Source organism: Cervus elaphus, chromosome 18, assembly GCF_910594005.1.
Source record: "Cervus elaphus chromosome 18, mCerEla1.1, whole genome shotgun sequence".
NCBI classification, from domain to species: Eukaryota; Metazoa; Chordata; class Mammalia; order Artiodactyla; family Cervidae; genus Cervus; species Cervus elaphus.
In genome coordinates, this window is record NC_057832.1 from 102,804,290 (window position 1) to 102,830,673 (window position 26,384).

A 26,384-nucleotide genomic window follows, 5' to 3' on the forward strand; every position below is an offset into this window, starting at 1 on the left:
AGAGAAACCTTTGGGGAGTCCAACCTTTTTCTGTTTTAATGATGGGAAGGAGGTAAGGGGCAGTGGTGGGCTGGGGCGGGGCAGAGGGCAGGGAGTGACAGGAACCTAAAAGTAGAGAAGCAAAGTGAGAGGAGAAAAAGAAAAAACCACCCCAAAATAGAGACTCAAAGATGACAGGTGCAAAAAGTAGCTATTAGGCCTTTGAAGTTTGGCTCAATGAACAGAGGAAAAGGGAACGTGGAGATAGTGAAAGAAGATCTGTCCACTTTGTGGACAAGCTAAACGTGGTGACAGGAGTTACTTTTTGCTGAACTAACGTTATAACACACATGTCTAGCTTTGGAAGGGACAGCCTGAGTCAAAGCAACCTCTGTGTCTAATTCAATCCCATCCCAACTCCAACCTCCCAGGAGTCCTTCCTAGGCAGAGGGTGAGACTGTGGGCTTAGACATCCAGGGTTTAAATCCTGGCTCTACCCCTTACTCTGTTGTGACACTGGATAAAATATACACCATTACTCTGCCTCACTCTCATCTGTAAAATGAGGATAACCATCTTGAACAGCTGGAAAGGTTAAATGAAATAACACATGTAAAGTGCATAGCAGAGTGCTGGCAAATGGTGAGCTCATGATAAAAGCCGCCATTTTGCCTTTTAAAGAGCTAGGTAGGATTATTCATGCTGACTTGAACTGGGGAGTCAGGGGAGGCTTAAAAGAGGAGTACAAGGTCACGGGAGCCTTGGGCACATTTTCACTTGATAAGGCATTTTTAAAAATACTTCAATATTCATCTACCCAATCCATAGTGCCTGTTTACTGTTCCTCTAGCAAAACAAGGATGAGAATCACTCTTGAAATCAGAGTGCCATTTGAACTCAACATAGAAATGATCTGCTAACAAAGTATAGACCAAAATAAGCACCGTCTGCGAGGCTTGGCAAGACCGATACTGTGGTACTTGAAAAGCAAACCTGGCACTTTCTGAAAAGATAGTGAAGAATACACCAGAGCAATAAATGGCATGGAATCAAGACAAGAGATTGGGCAACGGCTGTTCAACAGTACCTGCCAGACGGCTCTTCTTCCCCAAATGCATGGCTCAGCCTGGCGCTCAGTCCCTGCCCAAGTGGCACCTGATCAGAGTCCTCCCTGCGTGAAACAGCATCTCCACCCCTCCACACACTGTCATTTTCTCTCCTTACTATGAGTTATTTTTCTTCACAGAGCACATCACTACTTGACGTAAAATATATTCATTACTGAGTGTCTCATATTAACAGAGCACTAAACTTTATTGGAAAAGACCCTGATGCTGGGAAAGATTGAAGGCGGGAGGAGAAGGGGATGGCAGAGGGCGAGATGGCATCACTGATGCGATGGACGTGAGTTTGAGTAAACTCCGGGAGCTGGTGACGGATAGGGAGGCCTAGCGTGCTGCAGTCCATGGGGTCACAGAGTCGGACATGACTGAGTGACTGAACTGACTGAAACTTTATGAAAACAGAATTTTTTTATTTTCTGTTTTCCGCTGTTAAATCCGCAGAGCCTAAAATGGAGCCTTCCACAAAGTTCACTCTAAATAAATATCAAATGAATGACTGAGCCTGAGGAACCGCTCGTAGGGACAAAGAAAACATTTGCCAAAAGTTCTCAATTGTTAGTAAGAAGGGTACTAAATTGCTTGTTTTCATAATTAATAAAAATATTTTTAAAGTAATAATTACTTTTTAAACGTTTCCAAAAATCCAAGTAAACTATCTAAAAGTATTTTAAATCATAGACAGACCAAGAAATTGAAAGGACAGTCACTCCTGAGAGTAAGAAAATGAACTGAGGAACATACAAGGTGGGTTTATGAAAACAAATATTTTAGAATTTTTATTTCACTTGTTAACTGAAATCAACAAACATTTCCCTCCCTCTTAAAATGTTCACCTCCCCCTTAAAATGTTCACCTCCCCCTTAAAATGTTCACAGATAAGTTATTACTAGAAATACATTATATAAAAGTCAGTATTTCAGCTTCTTAAAAATACTTACTACAAACATATAATATTTTATTGCCACCACTGATTTTAGGATAAAGAAATAATGAGAACTATAAAGCATAAAGAATATCTACCAACATCTTGTTTGGTATGTGGATAAACTTTAAGAGCTGCAATTTTCTCAAAAGAAAAATGGTTTTCTTTGGATAATGGAATGATCCAGAAGGTATATTATATAAAATAGGCTATGAGAACTTTTTTTAACTGCAGTGTGGGTGTTCAGAGTGGTGAGTTAGCAGGTATTTTACCATGTTTTGTACCACACAGAAAATGAGCAAGAAAAAACAATTTACAATAGCTACTTATGCCTTTATCTTTATATATGCACATATTTCAATAAAAAGACATTTACCCACAATTAAGAAACTAGGCTTTTAATCCTTATAATGCTCATAATTTATAACAACTGGATACTTTAGTCATTAAAATATACTATGATTCAAGGGATTAAAAACATAACAACTGCATAATTTAGGGACTAACCAATATTAACTGGGTTTTTGGTTTGTTTTTTGAGACAGAAGCAGTAAAGAGAACAGGAAGTTGTGGGAAATAAATGAAAATGTATTTACATGAGAAAGATATCAGCGGTTTATACAGATAAATCTTTTTGAAAGGTTACTGGTTGATGATTTTGTTTTTTAGACTGAAGTCTTTAGTAATTAAGTTTTATGAAAACTCTCAAATCTCAAAAGGCCTCTTGAGGAATCTAGTCAAAAAAGGTACACTTTTAAGATGATAACACTAGGTGTTACTGTTGTTTTGTGTTGCATTTGTTTTGTATTGTATTTATTTTGTATTGTATTATTAGGTATTTGTTTTCTATTAGTGTTGTATTTATATTGTGGTTGTTTTCTGAGCTGGCCAACAATATTGTGAGGCTCTTCATTTCATAATTAAAAGGATTTCAGTGATTTTGCTTTTTGGTAAGTGTGTTTCATAGATCCTCCTATAACCACAAAATGATGAGACATGCTGGAATTACACCTGACCTAGTGCATTATTTCTGTAGAAATGAAATCTACAATACTGATATCAACGTACCCTTAGCATTTTCCTGAAGCTATGGACCCCATCAGAGATGGTTTCTGCCTCTCAGGAATACAGTGCAAAACATAAGCCTCATTTTTCAAGAGAAGACCCTTATAATGAGGGTTATAATGTTCTTAACTGTGGAGTCCACCCAGAGAAGAGCAATGTCTATCAAGCAATCGCCCCTCTGTGATTCCTTGCGTCACATCTCCTTAGTCTTGTCCCATCACTACCCTGTGACCTGTCCTCATTCATGCTTTATCCCCCTTGCCATCCATCCCATTTTAATGGATAATAGGAAGAGGGTTTTAAAAAAAATAAACAACACTAAAGTAAGAAACTCTGCAAGACTGACCCGAAAGTCACAGTGAAGAGGTAAATCCTTGTTCTCCATTAATATCCAAAGTCAGAGACTGTCAACAGAAGATTAAAATGAAAAGTGAACACTAAACAACAAGAACCAACCTAGACATGAGCTGTGCAGAATTTCTCCCAGAGTCTACAGTCCCCTCTGGCCCTCAGCTCCCATCCCCCAGGAAATGCCCCAAAGACGGTGCCCCAGAGGTCACCACGGCAGTCCCCTCTGGCCCTCAGCTCCCATGCCCCGGTAACTGCCGCAAAGACAGTGCCCCAGAGGTCACCACTGCAGTCCCCTCTGGCCCTCAGCTTCCATCCCCCAGTAACTGCCCCAAACACAGTGCCCCAGAGGTCACCACGGCAGTCCCCTCTGGCCCTCAGCTCCCATGCCCCGGTAACTGCCCCAAAGACAGTGCCCCAGAGGTCACCACTGCAGTCCCCTCTGGCCCTCAGCTTCCATCCCCCAGTAACTGCCCCAAACACAGTGCCCCAGAGGTCACCACTGCAGTCTCCTCTGGCCCTCAGCTCCCACCCCCCAGGAACTGCCCCAAAGACGGTGCCCCAGAGGTCACCACTGCAGTCTCCTCTGGCCCTCAGCTCCCACCCCCCAGGAACTGCCCCAAAGACGGTGCCCCAGAGGTCACCACTGCAGTCTCTGGGCCTGACCTCTGGGCCTTTGTGTACCCAGTCTTCAGGCACTCGACTCCAACATTACAATATCCTAGGGTTTCATAACTAAGCCATTTTTAACCCGGAAAACTTAAAGACTCAACTAAATGGACAAAGATTCACACCAGCCTCTCTCAAAAGATGGAGGATGGCAGAAAAAGCTAAGTACAGAAGGACACTCAAGTATCCAGATTACTCTCTCTCTCACACAAGGGCAGCCAAATTTGAATAGAAATACATGCAAGAGAAATCCCTTTTTACCTGATAAAATGAAGTACATTAAAGAGATCTGAAAATCCAAAAGATAATGTAGACCTAAATTGTAGCTTTTAAAAATTTTTTATCTATTTTACGCAATAGTTCCACAATTGAGCCAATGATTCCATTCCTTCTGGCAAAATTCAAGTTAACATTTCAGCATGACAAAATAATAGCTATTTTTTTCTAGGGTTTTTCCCCCCAACAAGTTACCTCAAACAACATATAATTATCAATCTCCTAGACGATGGAAACTAATGATGATGATACCTAGTGCTATCCTAATTTAATATTCATATAAATTCACATGCAACATTTCAGTTCCTCTCCACACCCTCAGGAAACATGTTTTGAAAGCCACTTATAGATGAGGACTCTGAGGGTCAAAGAGGTTGCAGGGTGCTTCCAAGGACAAAGAACCAGTAAGTAGAAGTGAATCTATATTCACCTGTCTTTGATACCATTATATTTACCTTGAGGTCTTTTGGTGGAGGGATCCCAAAACTTCAATGCATTCTGGAATCATCCAAGCTCATCTCCCTAACATTCTTGAGGTCTGGGGTTATTCTTAAATATCTCAGGCAATGACCAAAAGACAAGCATTTGTAGGTAGATAAAAATTAGCAACTGGAACAAATTAGCAACTTAGCTGTCCCTTCTTCCGATAGAACAAACCAGGTAAATTCTAGTAAAAATTTATTTTGTTTGGCATAGCAAATAATTTTAAAACTACTGCATGCCTGCTTTGTACCATGATATCAACAAAGCTAGAGAAACTTTTACTGTCTGTTTGATTAAGTTTCATAAAACCTAAGGAATGGTTTCCAAGTATTCATTATATTTCAGTCACCTCTGCAATATCTACAAGGCCACCCCAACACAAATCAGTTCTAGGAACCTAAGTAAACAAACCCTCATCCACTAAGTTAGAACCTACTTGATGAGACAATAATAATGACTCGGTAAACAATGCCACCACTCCTTTCCCTAAGTACATAAAACCAATTTTTAAACCTCTAGATTTCTGTTTCCTTGTCTGAAAACAAAACAAAAAAACACACTTCTGTGCTAGAAGAATATTAAAGTTCCAAGAAGCAGTAAACTTTTATGTGCCTATAAAATATTCCATTTCATTAACATAGTATCCAGGTTGTTGTATTAATATTGGTTTTAATCGTCAGCCCAGGCTTAAAACATTAGCAATCTCATTCTGTGCCTGGCAAGGCTGAAAACCCAGAATTTCATCAGAATCACTGTTTCCATTTGGCGATGTGTAAAGTAATATTCATTCAGAAGCTATCTTTTGCATAATTACTCTTAAATAGCTAGGGTATAATTGACAGCTCTGTAAATGCAGTTACTTTATGTAACTTGTGCCTCTAGTTAAGACTAAAATACTTACCCTTTTGTCTTTCTGGCATTATTCTTTGGGGAATGGAGTTCGGGGTCAAATCCAAATGATATATAATATAATTTTTTAATGTACCCAACAGAGAAATGGCAGTCTCTGTCTTTAATTACATGCTATTGAATTTTAACAAATAGTTCTAGGAATGTCTGCCAAAATTTCTACAATCTAGAGCAAGTACATCATGAGAGACTAGACAGCTTACAATTTATTATGTATTATTTTTCTGGAACTATAGAAACATTCATTGTAGTTCTAGTAACACTTTTGTCTTAATGACAGATAAACAGAAACACAGATCTTCACAGCACATGGACTGCCTACCCAAGGATCTTAACCCTCACCCTTGAACTACTCTCCCCTCACACTTCTATTTACACTCTCCGCCTCACATCATTTATAGTCAGTCTAGGTAAGGTAGAGACGACATCATGATTAAGTTCTAGAAATAATAATATTAAGAACAACTAGCAGGCAAGGAGGAGGGATGAGACAGCAGAGGTGAACTGTGCCTGATTTAGCCACTCCGTGTATCACAGGACCTGCTCTGCATGACAACTGGGCACAGAGCAGGTGGTCAGCATCCCCTAGACAGGGGATGAACCATATTGAAGCTGTAGAGGGAAAACTATCACGGAGATTAAACGCAGGAATGGCTGGCTTAAGGGTAGCTGACTGAGTGGTATATTTCTGACATTGATTTAATTACGTGAGTTAATTCTGTGGCAGAGTCTAGGGAAGCCCCTGAGTTGAAGTTCAAATAGCTCTAAGATAGGAGCAACATCTTTGGCCCTAAACTAGAGAAAGGAAATTAACAGTAGATACATATTTGTATGACTATAATCTAACTTTGCAGGAAGTTCATACTCCAAATTTCCATATGGTCACAATCCAAACGGCAGGCAAAATGGGCAGGACTGCCATGGACACAGAGTTCCAAGGGTTCTGTGAGAGATCTACTGGAAGCAGTTTTGCAAAGTGGGCCACTGCAAAGGAAGACAGTGAGGGCAAGAGTGCCCAAGTGGAAGTGGGAGTTACCAGATCATTCTTGAACCTTCCACCCACGTCTCTCATGGTCAACTAGGTCTCAGCATCATCACCTTGGCTAATCTAGCCTGTCCTGTTGATTTCCGGCTATTTCTCCTCCCCCCACCGCCCCCCAACACAGTATTTCCAAGTCCCTCATCTTTTCCATCCGTCCCCTCAGGGGATAAGGCCCAATCCACAGATCCTGTACTATTTCCTTATTGACAGCGTCTCCATCAGTTTAGTCTGTGCACTAAAGCCATACTCACTGTATCCAATATCCAATCATGTTTTATCACTATTACTTTACTGTATAATATGATCCATGATTATGTAAGACTACTGGTGCTTAGTTTATAAAGGAAGTCAAGTACAAATGCTGCTAAGAGAAACAAGGCTGAGAACCTGTTACTTGACTCTCCTGGTTCTAAACAAGAACTGTCATGCCCACTTCCACCAAAATACTTCTTAAAGTCTCGGGGAGTGGAATTGAGTAATAGATGTTGAGGCCAGAAAGCCTAATGGAGTCTCACAGTCGCTCACTGGTCACACTGAAGGAGAGGTGGTCAACGAGGAGATAGAGGCCTGGCTGCACTGGCTGGGCAACATTAGCGCAAGTTACTTGATGTCTCTGAGCCCAAAGAACAAAATCAGTAACTAGTTAGGTGGTGAAGGAAGAAAACACCTTTCCCTGGAGGTCTGTCCTAGAGTTATATGATTTTTAAATCATTTTCTGTACTTCCTGGCTTATAATAATCCCTCAATAGATGGTGAAAGGAGAGAGTCGCTTAGTTGCGTCCAACTCTTTGTGACCCCATGGACTGTAGCCTGCCAGGCTCCTCCGTCCATGGAATTCTCCAGGCAAGAATACTAGAGTGGATTGCCATTCCCTTTTCCAGAGGATGTTCCCAACCCAGGGATCAAACCCAGGACTCCTGCATTGCAGACAGATTCTTTACCGTTCAAGCCACCAGGGAAGCCCAAATAGGTGGTAGCTGTTTTAATATGATGCTGATTCTAATGATACTATATTTCTTGGCCAATAGCCTTGGAACAGCAAGGATGACCAGAGTGCAAAGTACTCATGAACATTTTTACCAAAAGCCAAGTTTGGGGATAACTCATGAAGTTGGGATTCTATTTAGGGCAGGTTTTGTGGATAAAATGGATTACCCCAGCCTCAAGTCACAGAAAAGTAATCAATGAGAACATCACCTAGGCAATGTGATTTAATTTACTTTAAAAGTTTGCCCAAATAGTGGCATCTGCACTGTTTGATTTTATGTAAGTAAGATAGGGGCACCTGAGAGGAGCTACCCCACGCCCGAGGTCAGGGGCGGCGGCCGAGAGGAGCAACCCCACCTCCAAGGAGCGGCTGCTGCACAGGCGAGGAGCGCGGAGAGGAGCTACTCCACATTCAAGGTCAGGAGGGGCGGCCGTGACAAGATACCCCTCGTCCAAGTTAAGGAGCAGCGGCTGCGCTTTGCTGGAGCAGCCGTGAAGAGACACCCCACGTCCAAGGTAAGAGAAACCCAATTAAGATGGCAGGTGTTGCAAGAGGGCATCAGAGGGCAGACACACTAAAACCATAATTACAGAAAACCAGCCAATCTGATTACAGGACCACAGTCGTGTCTAACTCACTGAAACTAAGCCATGCCGTGTGGGGCCACCCAAGATGGACAGGTCATGGTGGAGAGCTCTGACAGAATGTGGTCCACTGGAGAAGGGAATAGCAAACCACTTCAGAATTGTTGCCTTGAGAACCCCATGAACAGCAGGAAAAGGCAAATTGATAGGATACTGAAAGAGGAACTCCCCAGGTCGGTAGGTGCCCAATATGCTACTGGAGATCAGTGAAGAAATAACTCCAGAAAGAATGAAGGGATAGAGCCAAAGCAAAAACAATATCCAGTTGTGGATGTAACTGGTGATAGAAGCAAGGTCTGAGGCTGTAAAGAGCAATATTGCATAGGAACCTGGAATGTTAGGTCCATGACTCAAGGCAAATTGGAAGTGGTCAAACAGGAGATGGCATGAGTGAATGTTGACATTCTAGGAATCAGAGAACTAAAATGGACTGGAATGGGTGAATTTAATTCAGATGACCATTATATCTACTACTGTGGACAGGAATCCCTTAGAAGAAATGGAGTAGCGATCATGGTCAACAAGAGTTCAAAATGCAGCACTTGGATGCAATCTCAAAAACAACAGAATCATCTCTGTTCATTTCCAAGGCAAACCATTCAATATCACAGTAATCCAAGCCTATGCCCCAAGCAGTAACGCTGAAGAAGCTGAATGGTTCTATGAAGACCTACAAGACCTTTTAGAACTAACACCGAAAAAAGATGTCCTTCTCATTATAGGGGACTGGAATGCAAAAGTAGGAAGTCAAGAAACACCTGGAGTAACAGGCAAATTTGGCCTTGGAGTACAGAATGAAGCAGGGCAAAGGCTAATAGAGTTTTGCCAAGAGAACATGCTGGTCATAGAAAACACCCTCTTCCAACAACACAAGAAAAGACTCTACACATAGACATCACCAGATGGTCAACACCGAAATCAGATTGATTATATTCTTTGCAGCCGAAGATGTAGAAGCTCTATCCAATCGGCAAAAACAAGACCGGGAGCTGACTGTGGCTCAAATCATGAGCTCCTTACTGCCAAATTCAGACTTAAATTGAAGAAAGTAGGGAAAACCACTAGACCATTCAAGTATGACCTAAAACAAATCCCTTCTGACTATACAGTAGAAGTGAGAAATAGATTTAAGGGACTAGATTTGATAGAGCCTGATGAACTATGGACGGAGGTTAGTGACATTGTACAGGAGACAGGGATCAAGACCATCCCCCTGGAAAAGAAATGCAAAAAGGCAAAATAGTTGTCTGAGAAGGCCTTACAAAAAGCTGTGAAAAGAAGAGAAGTGAAAAGCACAGGAGAGAAGGAAAGATATTCCCATTTGAATGCAGAGTTCCAAAGAATAGCCAGGAGAGATAAGAAAGCCTTCCTCAGCGATCAATGCAAAGAAATAGAGGAAAACAACAGAATGGGAAAGCCTAGAGATCTCTTCAAGAAAATTAGAGATACCAAGGGAACATTTCACGCAAAGATGGGTTCGATAAAGGACAGAAATGGTATGACCAGAAGATATTAAGAAGAGGTGGCAAGAATACACATAAGAACTGTACAAAAAAGATCTTCATGACCCAGATAATCACAATGGTGTGATCACTCACCTAGAGCCAGACATCCTGGAATGTGAAGTGAGGTGGGCCTTAGAAAGCAACACTTCGAACAAAGCTAGTGGATGTGATGGAATTCCAGTTGAGCTATTTCAAATTCTGAAAGATGATGCAGTGAAAGTGCTGCACTCAATATGGCAGCAAATTTGGAAAACTCAGCAGTGGCCCCAGGACTGGAAAAGGTCAGTTTTCATTTCAATCCCTAAGAAAGGCAATCCCAAAGAATGCTCAAACTACCACACAATTGCACTCATCTCACACGCTAGTAAAGTAATGCTCAAAATTCTCCAAGCCTGGCTTCAGCAATATGTGAACTATGAACTTCCAGATGTTCAAGCTAGTTTTAGAAAAGGCAGGGGAACCAGAGATCAAATTGCCAACATCCGCTGGATCATCAAAAAAGCCAAGAGTTCCAGAAAAACATCTATTTCTGCTTTATTGACTATGCCAAAGCCTTCGACTGTGTGGATCACAATAAACTGTGGAAAATTCTGAAAGAGATGGGAATACCAGACCACCTGACCTGCCTCTTGAGAAACTGTATGCAGGTCAGGAAGCAACAGTTAGAACTGGACATGGAACAACAGACTGGTTCCAAATAGGAAAAGGGGTACATCAAGGCTGTATATTGTCACCCTGCTTATTTAACTTATATGCAGAGTACATCATGAGAAATGCTGGGCTGGAGGAAGCACAAGCTGGAATCAAGATTGCCGGGAGAAATATCAATAACCTCAGATATGCAGATGACACCACCCTTATGGCAGAAAGTGAAGAGGAACTAAAAAGCCTCTTGATGAAAGTGAAAGAGGAGAGTGAAATAGTTGGCTTAAAGCTCAACACTCAGCAAACTAAGATCATGGCATCTGGTCTCATCACTTCATGGGAAATAGATGGGGAAACAGTAGAAACAGTGTCAGACTTTATGTTTTTGGGCTCCAAAATCAGTGCAGATGGTGACTGCAGCCATGAAATTAAAAGATGCTTACTCCTTGGAAGGAAAGTTATGACCAACCTAGATAGCATATTAAAAAGCAGAGACACTACTTTGCCAACAAAGGTCCATCTGGTCAAGGCTATGGTTTTTCCAGTGGTCATGTATGGATGTGAGAGTTGGACTGTGAAGAAAGCTGAGTGCCAAAGAATTGATGCTTTTGAACTATGGTGTTGGAGAAGACTCTTGAGAGTCCCTTGGACTGCAAGGAGATCCAACCAGTCCATCCTAAAGGAGATCAGTCCTGGGTGTTCATTGGAAGGACTGATGTTGAAGCTGAAACTCCAATACTTTGGCCACCTCATGCGAAGAGCTGACTCACTGGAAAAGACCCTGATTCTGGGAGGGACTGGGAGCAGAAGGAGAAGGGGACGACAGAGGATGAGATGGCTGGATGGCATCACCGACTCGATGGGCATGAGTTTGAGTAAACTCCAGGAGTTCGTGATGGACAGGGAGGCCTGGTGTGCTGCGATTCATGGGGTCGCAAAGAGTTGGACACGACTGAGCGACTGAACTGAAGTGAACTGAAGTAAGATAGCCTGCTGCATTAATATTAGTAGCTGGCATGGCTGGAGCAGAAGGACCCAGGTCTGAATCTCTGCGAACCTGCAGGATAAGGTGTAGCTTGGCATGAGGTGCCCATTAAGTCATCTGGAAGACGCATATCGAGGGTACCTGGGCCAGTCTGGAGATTGAAGCCTTTTACCTGTTGAAAGCTCCTTTATTTGTTTACTCAGCAAAGATCTGTCAAACTCCTACCATGTGCCAGGCATTGCTAGCAGAGATCTGGTGTGAAACCACAAGTTGTGAGGGGGCAGTGCTGTGGCCACACTATCCTCCCTGGATTCTTGCGTGAAGGCGAATGAGACTACAGAGAAGGAGTGTTGAACTTAAGAGGACACAAAGACTACACGATTTTTCTGATCATGGCACGCAGATCTTACTGCTTCCAAAGTCTTTCCAAAAGGGCACAGAAAACTCGAGGTCATGAAGGGAGGGAAAATATTGTTCCTTATTCCTCCAGCTCTGGGTCTTGGCACACACTTGTAGGTTAAAGATCCATGGTGGTAATTCAATATTTATGAAATCCAATTACTCTACTTGATTTAATGAGAAAAGAAGAAAACTTCTATGGGGAACCTGATCCTTGGGGGCATTCTATGTGCCCGATTCTTCATATGAGGATGTACGACTCTTGGGTTAATGGGCATGGCTCTGCATCCTGCTGGGAAAGATTGAAGGCAGGAGGAGAAGGGGACAACAGAGGATGAGATGGTTGGATGGCATCACTGACTTGATGGACATGAGTTTGAGCAAGCTTCAGGATTTGGTGATGGACAGGGAAGCCTGGTGTGCTGCAGTCCATGGGGTTGCAAAGAGTTGGGACACAACTGCGCAACTGAACTGAACTGTGTCCTGCGGTGGGAGGGCCCTGATGAAACTGAGCTACTGTGGGCATAGCTTTCTCAAAGACTGCTAGAATAGAGATTCTGAAAAGTATAGTCAGAACACAGAGCCCTCCAGAGGAACTATAGACTCCCTGGGTCTCTTTCTCCTCTGTCCACTCTTTTACAACACAGTATACAGGCAGGCAATTCCAGGAGGGTTGCAGGTCCTCAGAAGCCGTCAAATTAGGAACTCTATCAATGAAATTCTATGGCTTCTTGACCTCTATGTTTTACGATGCAAATCAGAAAGAACTCAAAAAATCTAAGTAGTAGCATTATGCAGGGCGCAGAAAATCTCAGATGGTGGGCTGGGATAAGTTAATGAGTGTTTCTTGAAAAAGAGACTTTATGGTTCAAGTATAATGCTGAAACATGGCATGCAGTATTCTCATCTTGGAAGCTCGGAATGTACATAAACTCAGAGAAGGACTACAGTAAAGAAATCTGTTCTACTTAGTTAAGCTTAACATTCTTCAAAATTATTTGGCCAAGGAACTCATCCCACTTCCTGACTAACACGTTAATTTTAAAAGTTATCTAGCACCTACTATGTGCCAGGCACTGTTATGGTGATCAAAAAGTAGAAACAGTTCTGGTCTTTATGGAACTTACATATTTAACATTTATTTCCCAAAGACTGCCATTGAAGGTAACTGGTTTATTGGGTCTTTATCTGAGCATTTACCTGATGAATCTCTTCAACCCACAAAACTCTTCTCTAAATCCCTTGATCTTTAGACCTTGAAGGGACAAAAGTAGTGGCTATCTCCTCACAAAACAGTTCCACTCTGGAAGAAAGCCTAGCAAAGGCTACATGAATCCACCGTGGCAATCAAAAGCTCTGTAGCAGATGCCAACAGGTATTGGCGCTGCTTGTATTTGTCACTGTATCTACGTACAGTTCCTGTCTCACCAGAGGAGATTAACAAATGTGTGTTCGAATGAATGGTGAATGTCAAGGATCCCCTCAAACCCTGCCCCCACCCAATTCTGATAAACACCACCAAGGTTAAACTCCTATCTCAGTCTCCATGGTCAGGTTAGATTTAAATCCCTTCATTTCACGTTGTCCTTACCATGCCAATCTGCTTTACATGCCAAGTTCAGATATGGGAACTTTTTATTTGATTTTGTTATGAGATAATATTATCTGCAAATGTTTCATGACCAAATACAGCCTTCTTAATGAAGCTAATGTGTTGAGATGTAATCCCTTACAGTGGCACAGCTGGCTCATGGTCTGGACATAAAACTGAGAAGAGCATTTTCCAATACCAGCTCTGCAATTTCCTTTAAAAGAATTAATATTCATGCATTTTAATTTTTCAGTCAGGAAAATAGGGAAATGAGCACTGGCTGGTTTGCCTAAATGGAGTGCATTTGAAATTTATAAATAAACACGGTATCAAGAAGCAAAACAATCACTAATGATGAAATTGGATGCAAAGAAAATTCAAGAGATTTAGCTCATTTTCAATCACATACACAGGAAATACACAGGAAACACAGAATGCCTTCCTGGCTGCAACATTCTTATCAATAGCAAGAAAAAATCCCAGAGAAAGGAAAGAGGGTATTAATTGTTTTTCAAAGCAAACAGCCTACTGAGCCTCCCCAGACAGAACAAACAGAATCTTTAAAAGCAGAATTAATTTTCCCTAGATTTCATCACACTTCATTTCTCTACCTTGTCTTTACACATTCAAGTGGCATATCATTTGAAAAACTGTCATGGTAAACAGAATCTATTTTACTGTACAGCCTCTCACAAGGTAAAGGAGATGTGAAGAGCTGAGAAAGTATGCAGCCCATATTGTTGGCATCTTAGCACTTATGATCATTACAAGCACTCACAGAAAGGCAATACTGGACTTTAAAGCTGGAACTGCACATTATCTCTTTCTCAGAGCCCTGGGGCTATCGCTGCAAAGCACAGTGGTCCGTGCTAAGCTCTGAATAGAGAAAAGGAAGAGATCATTAAATTATAATTTCCATGCACAATTGCTACAAGTATTTCCTAACCAACAGGATTAATATGAAAGCAAGATCCAAGAATAAAGCCGCTCAGCAGAGAGGATGGCAGTTTAGTGTCTTGTAAATTTGATTTCCCCGAAAGCCCTGACACATCATAATAGTGCAATCCTATTTACTGTAGCGAGCAGGACGGATAATGCTACTTAATACCTGGTACACTTGGTGTCATGAGCTCACAGCTTTGTACTCCATGTTCTCATCGTACCTTAAGGTTAATACTTCTTGACAGCCTACATGGTAAATAGAGCCCCAAATTAAGTGCTGAGCCCATGATTTGCAAATCTTTCCTCTAAAGTTAGGCACAGAAAAATTGGCTCCAGTTAAAGGGATCATTTTAACAGGATGCACTTTTAACAGCTCATCCCGGAAAAAAAAAAATGTAACTCTCATATCCCTAAAGCCAGATTAAAAAAGCATTTCAAGGTTACCCGCGGCACATTTCCCATTGGAAAACTCAGAGGTTAACAGAAAAGCCAATGTGTTTGGAGGACTTGTTGAATAATGAATTAAGGATAAGATCCCCACTGTATCGATTTTCTTGCCCCTACAGGACAAAATAGGGAGGAAAAAAAAAAAAAAAAGTCCACCCTCCTTGCTACTCTTACAAAGTCTGCAATAATGAACTTCCTTTAGGGAGCCCAGTAAAAGCGCAGAAGGGTTCAGTCTCCGAACCTAAGTTATAAATAACTGTTTCAATTATATTAACAAGAGATATAGTGATACTGAGCCTTATTAATTTCTCTACCTAACCGCTAATATCTAAGTACATTTATTTGAACTATCAATACTTGTTAATGATTTAAAAAAAAAATTCATCGAGTAACAAAAGGTATATGCTAAAAACCACTTCACTGAAATCTCAGTCATTTGTAACAGCAATACAATTTAAAGTGACATTGGTTTTTATGCCTTCAACGTACAAACTCTTGGACAAGAGAGCTTTATCTGTTTCTTGCAACTCTTGGTAACTAGAGAAGCTGCCCTGGTTTCAAAGATGAATGAGGAGGCCAGCACAAAATTTCCAAGTGTCAAAGGAATAATCTCTCTCTCTAGATTGACAAGTGCAAACTAGAATAAACTACTAAGGAATATCTCCCACCAAGTAATGCTTTTAACTATTGAGTTAAACTTGCTATATCTCAGTGCCTGGCCAAAACATACACACAATTCAGTGTATATGAGCTACCCATATGACCTAGGATCGTGGACAACTGTTTAGAAAGTACCTAAGAGGGAGAATATCAAAGGGCTTTTTTATCTCTTAAATTGAGTCTAGTAGTTATCGCCCTACACCCCCCTCAAGAAAGAATCTTCATGTTTTAGGATCGCAGATGCCAGTGGTCTGACTGAAATTCCATCCTGTATTAATCCCTTGAAATGGCTAACCCAGCTCCACTCAATGAAATCTTTTTACAATGACAGACTTCATCTGATAGTACAAAAGCACCAATAGTTTCTTTCCATAAGGAGCACACAGGGCTGGCAATAATCTGTTCTGTTGTCATTTCTCTTTATCATCATTCATGGCATTTCCCACCTCCCCCAAGCTTTGCAGAGAGGAACACAGAAATGAAGGTACCAATTGACAAAGAAGAAGTCAAGCAATCAAAACAGCCAATTAATCATACAGATGAGCCCAACGCTGTGATGCAATAGAAGATACGCCACCCACTGTAAGTGAAAGGCTTTGAAAACTTGCTCATTTGATGTAAGCATGACCTTAGAATTTAATTAGCAACTCTCTCCACAGGTGATGAACTAGTAAAGTACTTTTCTTCTTAATGACAATTTATTTTCCACCATTCTCTTTGCATCCCTCTCTTTTGCTCAGCTTGTACAATTCCCTCTCCTTCTTAATTGTATGGGGCTGATGGCAGTGTGTATGCAAATAGTTGCTGAAATCCAGAGGAACCTGCAAACTGGAAACAATACAAACCGCACTACCCTGTTGATCTGAACACTGTAATGGTATCCAACTAAGCTCTCTGATCTCCCTCGGCTACTCAAGCCACTAGGGCTTTTATAGCTCTCTTCATGCTGTGCCAAACCCCACCATTCTTAGGAACACCAAGAGCAAAGTGGATAACATAGAGCAACTCAATTCAAGTTTATAATTGAGAAGTTAGACATGCAAGACACACTCATCATCAAAGAATGCACATCTCTAGATATCCTGGGAGAGGGAGGGAGGGGTCCTTCATCCCAGAAGATCCTGGAAGAAACTGGACTCTGTCCTTTTATACCATGGACTTAGTCCTGCCTCTCCATTCCTTTCCAGAGGGCTAACAGACTATGGGAAAATACACCTTCTTCTGAAGAATACCCAGGCAAGGGATGTTTCAGGAGCAGGCAAATTCAGATTTTCATGAAATAACCATCAAACAGCTGATAAAACAGAAAATTTGTTTTCATCCTAGAGATGGAATCAGATTATCCCAAGGCAACACTGTGAACCTATGAATGAATAGCAGGCCCCAAAGACATTTCTAAACTCCCTGAATTACTATGAATTCCTTCCTTCAAGGTACAAGCAGCACAACTAGACATTAAAGTAATTCTTGGGGGTGTCATGCCACAGTTGCTAAGTAATATGACCTTGCTGCTGCCCTTTTGGTCAAATTTTCCCAGGAAGTGCCAAATCCGGGGGGGGGGGAAGGTGGGGTGGAATTAAGCATTTTGAATGCTAAACACTTCCAGGTTATATGGTAACACTGATCAAGTTTTAACAACAGGACCTAAAACACTGTATTAGAAGCCAGAAGGAGTTAAGTTACAACTTCTCAAGTGCAGAACTGAGAAACATTAAAGATGGTACTGGACAATGGCTAACAGCTCAGGTGTTGGACCTGGGTCAAATTCAGGTCACATTTTGACTGTATGCGTGCGTATGTGCTCTGTCGCTTCAGTCCTGTCTGACCCTTTCTGAACTCATGCATAGACTGAGCAGCCCATCAGGCTCCTCTGTCCAGGGGATTCTCCAGGCAAGAATATTGGAGTGGGCAGCCATTCTCCAGGGGATCGTCCCAACCTAGGGACTGAACCCGTGTCTCCTGCGGCTCCGCCATCACTGCAGATGGGTTTCTTCTCGCTGAGCCCCCTGGGAAGCCCTTTGTCTGTATATTCTCGGGCAAATTACTTGAACCTGTAGGATCTTCACCTAAACGACAGGGTTGACAGCATCCTAGGGTTGTTTATGAGAATAAAATGATATAATCCATGCAAAGTGCCCCACACAACATAAATACTTAAAAGGATCTTATTGTTAGCTATGAGGATGATGAAGACGCTGTACATATCCAGATATTCAAAGTTAAACTTGATATTTTCAAAGGACAGATTTAGATCATTAATTTAACTAATGAAAAAGAAACTAAATATTTTGCAAATACTTACAAACTGTACATGAATGGCTTGGATCTAACCTTATGGCATAAACTTAGGAACTGCAAGATTCACTCACTGCATGTGAGTTGTGGAAAATACAGAAATAAGAGAATGATTTTATCCTTAAGGTGCTCACCAGATAAACACAGATAACTAATGACAATCAGCATAAACCTGGCACGTTAAGAGAAACACATAAAGCATTATGGAGAATTACCTGAGGGAGTTGCAAGGGAAAGTGGCTCAGTCGTGTCTGACTCTTTGCAACCCCAGAGACTGCAGCCCACCAGCCTCGGCTGTCCATGCGGTTCTCCAGGCAAGACGACTGGAGTGGGTTCCCACTATTCCCTTCTCCAGGGGATCTTCCCAACCCAGGGATCAAACCCAGGTCTCCTGCTTGGCAGGTGGACTCTTTACTGTCTGAGACACCAGAGAGGCCCCACAGGGATTGGCGAAGGTGCAGGCAAAGGCATTTAAGAACATTTTCCTCAAAAGCTGCCCCATGATTCCTTTCATCAATCACTGATCAGGAATTAATACTCTCAATCTTCTTACATCAACCACTGGGAATTGATACTCAAGCTTTTTTTCAGTTAGGGCATACCTACATGAGGTAAGAAAGAGCTTAACAAATATAAGCTGCTGCTGCTGCTAAGTCGCTCCAGTCCTGTCCAACTCTGTGTGACCCCATAGATGACAGCCCACCAGGCTCCTCTGTCCCTGGGAGTCTCCAGGCAAGAACGCTGGAGTGGCTGCCATTTCCTTCCCCAATGCATGAAAGTGAAAAGTGAAAGTGAAGTTGCTCAGTCATGTCCAACTCCTAGCGACCCCATGGACTGCAGCCTACCATGCTCCTCCGTCCATGGGATTAGCCAGGCAAGAGTACTGGAGTGGGGTGCCATTGCCTTCTCCAAAATATAAGCTGTTGCCCCTTAAAGAATATGTATTTCCGGGATTTCTCTGGTGGTCCAGTGGCTAGGGCTCTGCACTCCCAATGCAGGGGGCCCAGGGTTCAATCCCTGGTCAGGGCGGTGGACCCCACATGCTGCAGTGAAGATCAAAGATCCAGCGTGCCACAGCTAAGGCCCAGTGCAGCCAAAGAAAGAAATATTTTTTATAAAAAGAATATTTTCCACTGTGCACAAGATACTGAAAATCATAAAATTACATCTGTGGTATTTAACCTCGGTGTCTTCTGTCCATTTTTGTAATATCATATTTTTGTTTATTACTGCCATTCCTAAAAGTACCTAAGTTGAATTTTTTCCAGTTGGATTTCACCTTGGAGTATGTGAGAGACATTTAGGTGTGCAAAGATGAGGCACTTTCTAAACTTAATGCAGAAGATTGTAAGGAGGATTTTTCTTGTGATGACAATGAAAATAGTACAATGTCTAACCATTTCTGTTAGAAATTCTGCAAACCGTGTGTTAAAAGATGCAAAATGTGGAATCCAGCAGTGGCTAATGTAAGGAAAAATGGTTGTGGTATTATACAAGTTGCAGAATCATTTAACCGACTATGAAGTCCAGGTTCCTGTTTAAAAATGTAAGTTTAAAAGTGGATACAAGTACTTATCTTTCTCTCTTTTAACTAGATGAACTGGTGAAAGCATCAGCTGAATACTAGGTGGTCTATTAATGAAGAGGGGACATGGAATCTTGTACAGTTATTCCCAGGATGACTTCTAAGACCACCACACCATCTGCCTATCAGCTACATTAGCAGCCACAGTAATTGTATAATTATCACTTTTTAAAAATTTATTTTTTATTGAAGGATAATTGCTTTACAGAATTTTGTTGTTTTCTGTCAAATCTCAACATGAATCAGCCACAGGTACACATATATCCCCTCCCTTTTGAACCTCCCTCCCATCTCCCTCCCCATCCCACCCCTCCAGGTTGATACAGAGCCCCTGTTTGAGTTTCCTGAGCCATACAGCAAATTCCCATTGGCTGTCTATTTTACATATGGCAATGTAAGTTTCCATGTTACTCTGTCCACATATCTCACCCTCTCCTCCCCTCTCCCCATGTCCATAAGTCTATCCTCTATGTCTATTTCTCCATTACAGCCCTGTAAATAAACTCTTCAGTACCACTTTTCTAGATTCCATATACATGTGTTAGAATATGGTATTTATCTTTCTCTTTCTGACTCACTTCACCTTGTATAAAAGGTTCTAGGTTCATCCACCTCAACAGAACTGACTCAAATGTGTTCCTTTTTATGGCTGAGTAATATTCCATTGTGTATATATACCACAACTTCTTTATCCATTCATCTGTCAATGGACATCTAGGCTGCTTCCATGTTCTAGCTATTGTAAATAGTGCTGCAATGAACAATAGGATACATGTGTCTCTTTCAATTTGGTTTCCTCAGAGTATATGCCTATGAGTGGGATTGCTGGGTCATATGGTGGTTTTAAAATCCTAGTTTTTTAAAGAAATCTCCATACCACCTTCCATAGTGGCTGTATCAATTTACATTCCCACCAACAGTGCAAGAGCGTTTCCTTTTCTCCCTCTCCAGCATTCATTGTTTGCAGACTTTTTGATGAGGGCCATTCTGATCGGTGTGAGGTTATATCTCATTGTAGTTTTGATTTGCATTACTTTAATAATGAGCAATGTTGAGCATCTTTTCATGTGTTTGTTAACCATCTGTACATTATCACTTTTTGATGACTCATAATCTTATTACTCAGCTATTCATTTTCCTTGACTTGATGCAAATTTCATGATCCAACTACAGCATGATATCCCTAAGAGTTATCTTAATATCTCATTCTGCTTCTTTTAAAGTGAGAAATTTATGGTCATTTGAGAATATGAACCCAAGTCTACTGAGCATTTTAAACACAAGCAGTTCTGTAATACAGCTTGGGATGTCTCTAGATTCTACTTTAATACACTCCTTATCAATTAGACATTCCCTTGTGTGAATGGAGCTTTCCCCCGCCCTGATATTCATATCAGCTGGTTCCCCAGACATCTGAGATAATTTCTTCCTTTCTCCAACTCATGAGGAGTAATAAGTGTAATTTACCTGTACACCAATTTCACCCTTCTTAGAACCAATATGCAAAGGTATCAACTCTTCACTGACAAAGCCATTTTAAAGTTTTTCAAATACTTGTTTCATTGCAAATCTTGCCAGCTTTATCAAAGCTGACAGAGATGTGAGATAAACTTTTTAAGAATGTGAGAGGTATTACATGTGGTGGAGGCTTAGTTGCTAAGTTGTGGTCTGACTCTTTGCGACCTCATGGACTGTAGACGGCCAGTCTCCTCTGATCCATGGGATTCTCCAGGAAAAGAATACTGGAGTGGATTCCCACGCCCTTCTCCAAGGGATCTTTCCAACCCAAGGATCAAACACATTTCTCTTATGTCTCCTGCACTGACAGCAGGGTTCTTTACCACTAGCGCCATCTTTAATTGGCCAAGAGTAAATCCATCCTCTCAGTGCCTCAAACCAATCACTGAATATCTCTAGGAAATTCGTCATTTATGAGAAATGGGTGAATATTTACAAGTGCCTTTTCTTGTATGTAACAGTGATCAATGAGAACGTCAAAACATACCTAGCACAGTAATACTTGAAGGCACAGAAAAATATCATTGGGTGGGGGAAAAGCAGGTTCCTGGTTAATCACCTCAAAAACTTTCACTCGTTCATTTGATTCAGATAATATTTACTCATTACATCAGAAACAGTGCTCGGGATAGAAGTAAAAGAAGAGCTACCACTGATTGAACGGTTACTCTGTCCTGGGCAGTCTTACAGCTAATTTGAGAATTATCTCTTTTTACAAATTAGTGAGGTAGGTACTACTAAATCCTCAGTTTAGAGCTGAGGAAACCTAAAGTTTACATATGATACTCCGAGATAGGCAGCAGGTAATGCCAGTTCAGGGACTTGAATCTAAGCCCCCAGGTGTCAGAACCTGTGCACTAAATCAGTCCTCTGCAAACCATACCTCAAGGGTCATTTCTCTTTGGCAAAAATATGTTCATTGCGATGGTTCCTATTTTGATTAATAAAGATATATTTGAGCCTAGTTATAATGATTTAAAATTTCACAGTCCAAAACTGCAGTTACCTTTGCATCAACCTAATAAGTCCCTCTTGCTTCAGTTCTTACTGAAGACAGCAACTCACAAGCCATCTAGCCTTTCCAAACATGTCAAGCACAACCCTGCTTCAGGGCTTGGTCCTGGCCTGCTTCCCACACCCAGATAGCTCTTAGAAAGGTCCTTCCACCCAGCCCCACATCTACATTCCTAGGCCCTGGGACTCCTCTTTCCACTTCACTGTTTGCATGTTATTATAATCTGCCATTCAACATGTTGACAGGGTTTTAATGAATTTAAGCTCCAGAAGGGCAGCAGGTTAGCTCACTTTCTTCATTAGCTTATCTCTGGCACTACTAGGGCCTGACATATACACACATCTGCTGAATCAATGAGAAAATGGTCTCTACATTCAAGAAGTACTAAGTTCAGTGACATAGAGAGAGATGAAGACAACATACAAATATTTATACTGAATGGAGTTTGACAGTCTATTTCTTAGTTAACCTACTTTTTGTTTACTAAACATGCTATTTCAAATCAAATTTGGAGGTCTCAATCAAAGCAAAGAGAAAACCAGCTTTGCAACCTCATGGTCTAGGTATGAAATTATCCTAGACAATAAAGTATTTCCTTGAATAGGTGCACTGACTGGGTCCCCAAATTTCCAATCTTAAGCCCACTGCCTCCTCCTGTTTCAGTCTCAATTTCCTCGAGTCTGTTGAACTCTATAGTCATAGAAACCAGAGGTACTTCCTCCACTCTCCACCTAACTCTTCTCCTGAGTCCTACTGTTCAGCTTCTGTCCACCAGTTTTGAAAAAGACATTCATTTCTTGGCCACAAGTGCAATGAAACTGAGCTTTCACAAAGACAGTTTATCCTTCAAAACATTTCCGCTTCTAAGAATGTGCTCAAGTTTAGTCAGTGTTTGGCAGAGCCCAGAATAGCACTCTACTGCTTGACCTGGAGACAATGCAGCTTCTAAACATATAGGGGAAAATATTTGGGGGGAGTTCCTGAGTAGTAAAATGTTATCAACGAACCAGTAACACAACAATACGCAAAACTACCAAAGTAGAAATGACATTATCTTCGAGAATGATCGCCCTGGTTGGCTTCTTTACTTCCTGGCCACTTTTTAACTAGGAAAAGTGGTTACAGTTCTAATGTATTGATTTTTAAATACACCCATGGGAACACTGCAGATGTGGTTAAGAGAAGAGAATCACGGACAAGAAACAGTCATACCCTCTCCTCCAGTCTAGCCAGCTGCTCTTTGTAGAATGCATCCTGCTTCTTTATCACCCGATCTTTCTCTTCCAGCTGCTTAGCCTAAAAAAAGAAATGAAAAATACACTATATTAAGAAAAAGCAGTAACAGCAAAGCAAAAGTTAAGTATAAATTGCATTAGAAATACGTATACAAAGATGAAGATTTTTTGCAGGCTAGTAGGTCTCTGCTATAGAAAAAACATTTATAAGATGATGACTGATGTATTTAAATGTAAAGAATGGGCCTGCATTGTATTTTTTTAAACTGTAACAGCTGTGTCCTACTTTGTCCAAATGTTTCTGATAATGTCAGACTACAGCACAGACAGTTTTATTTAACTTCTCTTTTGAAGAGTAATTTCAAGGATTAATATTTTGCTTAATAAAACTTTGATTTTTATCCCAGGCAAAAGACACAGAGAGTTATTAACCTTTCTTGAGCAATAAAAAAATGCCTATATAACATTTTGTACATAAACCTTCCGTACGAGAACCCTACATAAACCTTCCATACGAGAACCCTTAAAATACCCAGTGAAACCAGCATATAAATAAATGTATCGGTCTACTTCCTTTTTAATGGCATAGTTGTCTTTGGCAAAAAGGGCAAAAACCATTCTAATTCTTTATTTGAATAATTTTAAGTAATTAAAAGTAAAATAATAAAAGTAATTTTATAACTCTTAGTTATCCTACTAATTTATCTTTTTAATGAAATTAAAACTCAAGCAATAAAATCTTTATCCTTGAAAAAAATAATGCTTTCTTATGGATGTTTCTGAAGCTAAATTAAAAATGCATTTCTTTGAAATCTTGTCATTTGGGACAAAGCGGATAGACTGAGAGGGTATTATGGTAAGTAAAATGGCAGATAAAGAAAGGCAAATACTGTATGATTTCACTATATGTGAAATTTAAAACTCAAAACAAATGAACAAATATAGCCAAACAGAAGCAGAGTCATAGATATAGGGAAGAAACAGGTGGCTGTCAGAGAGGAGGCACCTGGGGGAGGAGAAAAACAAGTGAGGGTAAATAAGAGATACAAACTTTCAGTTACAAAATGAATGATTCACAACTGTGAAATGTACTACAGTTGGGGGATGTAGTCTGTAAGTCTCTAATTATGTAATATCTCTGCATGGTGACAGATGGCAACCAGACTTATCATGATGACCATTTTCCAATATACAGAAATATCAGATCACAATGGTGTATATCAAGAACTAACATAGTCCTGCAGGTCAATTATACTTCAAAAACAAACGAATGAAAATACTCAGAGAAAAAGAGATCAAATTTGTAGCTACCAGAGGTGAGGGGGAGAGAGGGGGGTAAATAGATGAGAGTGGTCAAAAGATAAAAATTTCCAGTTATAAGATAAATTAACGTTAGGAATGTAATGCCCAACATGATAAGATCATTAATACTGTTCTACCTTATAAAGATCATAAGAGAGTAAATCCTATGAGTTCCCACCACAAGAGAAAACATCTTTTTCTACTTCTTTAATGCTGTGTCTATATGAAGATGATGGGTATTTACTAAACTTATTGCGGTCATCACTGCAGGAGGTGTGTAAGTCAAACCACTGTTATGCTGTACACCTCACACACGCTGCTGTAGGTCAATGATATCTCAATAAACTGGGGGAGGGACAATGAAAAATGCATTTTTTAAACTGCTGCTTCTATTTTTATTATATTTAAATGACCTTTATTTCTGAGAGCAAACCTCCCTACATTACCCACATTAGAAAAGTTTTTAACATATTTTTTGGTCAATGAATGTTGAACACAAGCCTGACTAGAAATTTTAAGAAATAAGCAAAATAAATATCTTGGCATTCCCATTCTTTTGCCATGCAAGGCGATCAAGGTTCTCCTGGCTCAACCTGTGTAAGGGAGACTGTCACTACATGCTTAACTCAGGTGAGTTCATTTGCACATTTGTTGTAGGTAATTGTTTTGCTACTTACTTTGATTTCAATATCCTGTGGCATGTAAAAAACAGAGAAACAGTTATTTACCAGGAGAAACACTTTTTCCCCAAATGTCAACCAAGAAATCAGATGGATAGTATTTACCTAAAATGCAAGCCAAAGGAGACAATGGGGAAAAAAATAAGAGGACTTGCTTAACTTTGCACATATTTGAATATTATTGTACTATTAAATTCTGTTTGAATAGAAGATTTCAATGAAAAAGTTCATGCTTCTTGAAAGTATAAGAATAATTTAAAAACCAAATAATGAGATTAAATAAAAAATACACACATATGCAAGCACATAATCTATGGCTCCTTGACATAACAGTAAAAACCTTACTAGTCTAACAGGAGTATAAGAAGAATAGTAATAATGTACTTGTAATGGAGTAGTAGCAATGGAGAAAGAATTTTTTGATAAAATTATATGTGAAGAAAATATGCAAGACTATGTGATCTAAAGAGGAAAGATCTGTCTAAATTCAACACATACCCCCCAAATATAAAGGAAATGCAGAAGGATGGATTTATGAGAACCTCCATAAAATAAAAAACATTAAACAAAATGAACAAGCAAATGAAAAGAATACTAACCCCTAACAGTGAAATTAGTATTGCTCACATAAAAAGCACTTAAAAAATAAGCTCTCCATCCCCAAAAAGAGTCAAGAGAAAAACAGTCAAGTGACACAGACTAGCAATCTGCACAAAAATGTACATAACACATTTTTTAAAAACCCACAAGAAATCAAAAATGAAAATTAAAATAAAATTCCATAATTCATCTATCAGATTTAAAAATATAAAATAAAAATAATACTGCCCAAGATACATGAAAAACATTCTCTTCAAGACACTGTTCGTCAGAATATAAATTGGCATAAGCATTTTAAAAATCAGTTTGACAAAATGTAAATAAGTTTGAAAACCGTACATATGCACTGAGATCTAAACACTCTACTTTTAGGACTTAAGTAATTATGGCAATATGCAAAGATATTCATGATAAGATTAATTAGAATTGCAAAGAAACAGAAACAAAAACCGATCTAACGGTTAAATTAAAATATACTCAAAATATACTAAGTAAAAAAAAGAAAAAGACTATAAACAGAAAGGGGAGTAT

The 26,384-nt window shown here is 40.2% G+C and overlaps 1 protein-coding gene across 2 annotated transcripts in view; it reads right to left on the reverse strand.

Moving 5' to 3' along the window:
- CHCHD3 (coiled-coil-helix-coiled-coil-helix domain containing 3) overlaps positions 1 to 26,384 on the reverse strand; it is a 281,405-nt gene that overhangs the window by 80,406 nt on the left and 174,615 nt on the right. Inside the window, exons 5-6 of one of the 2 annotated variants that reach the window (XM_043873518.1) lie at positions 25,251 to 25,265; positions 23,249 to 23,332 (exon numbers count right to left, since the gene is read on the reverse strand). In XM_043873518.1, coding sequence (XP_043729453.1) covers positions 23,249 to 23,332; positions 25,251 to 25,265 — 99 coding nt within the window. The remainder of the gene's footprint in view (positions 1 to 23,248; positions 23,333 to 25,250; positions 25,266 to 26,384) is intronic. The other variant, XM_043873519.1, reaches the window with a different exon arrangement.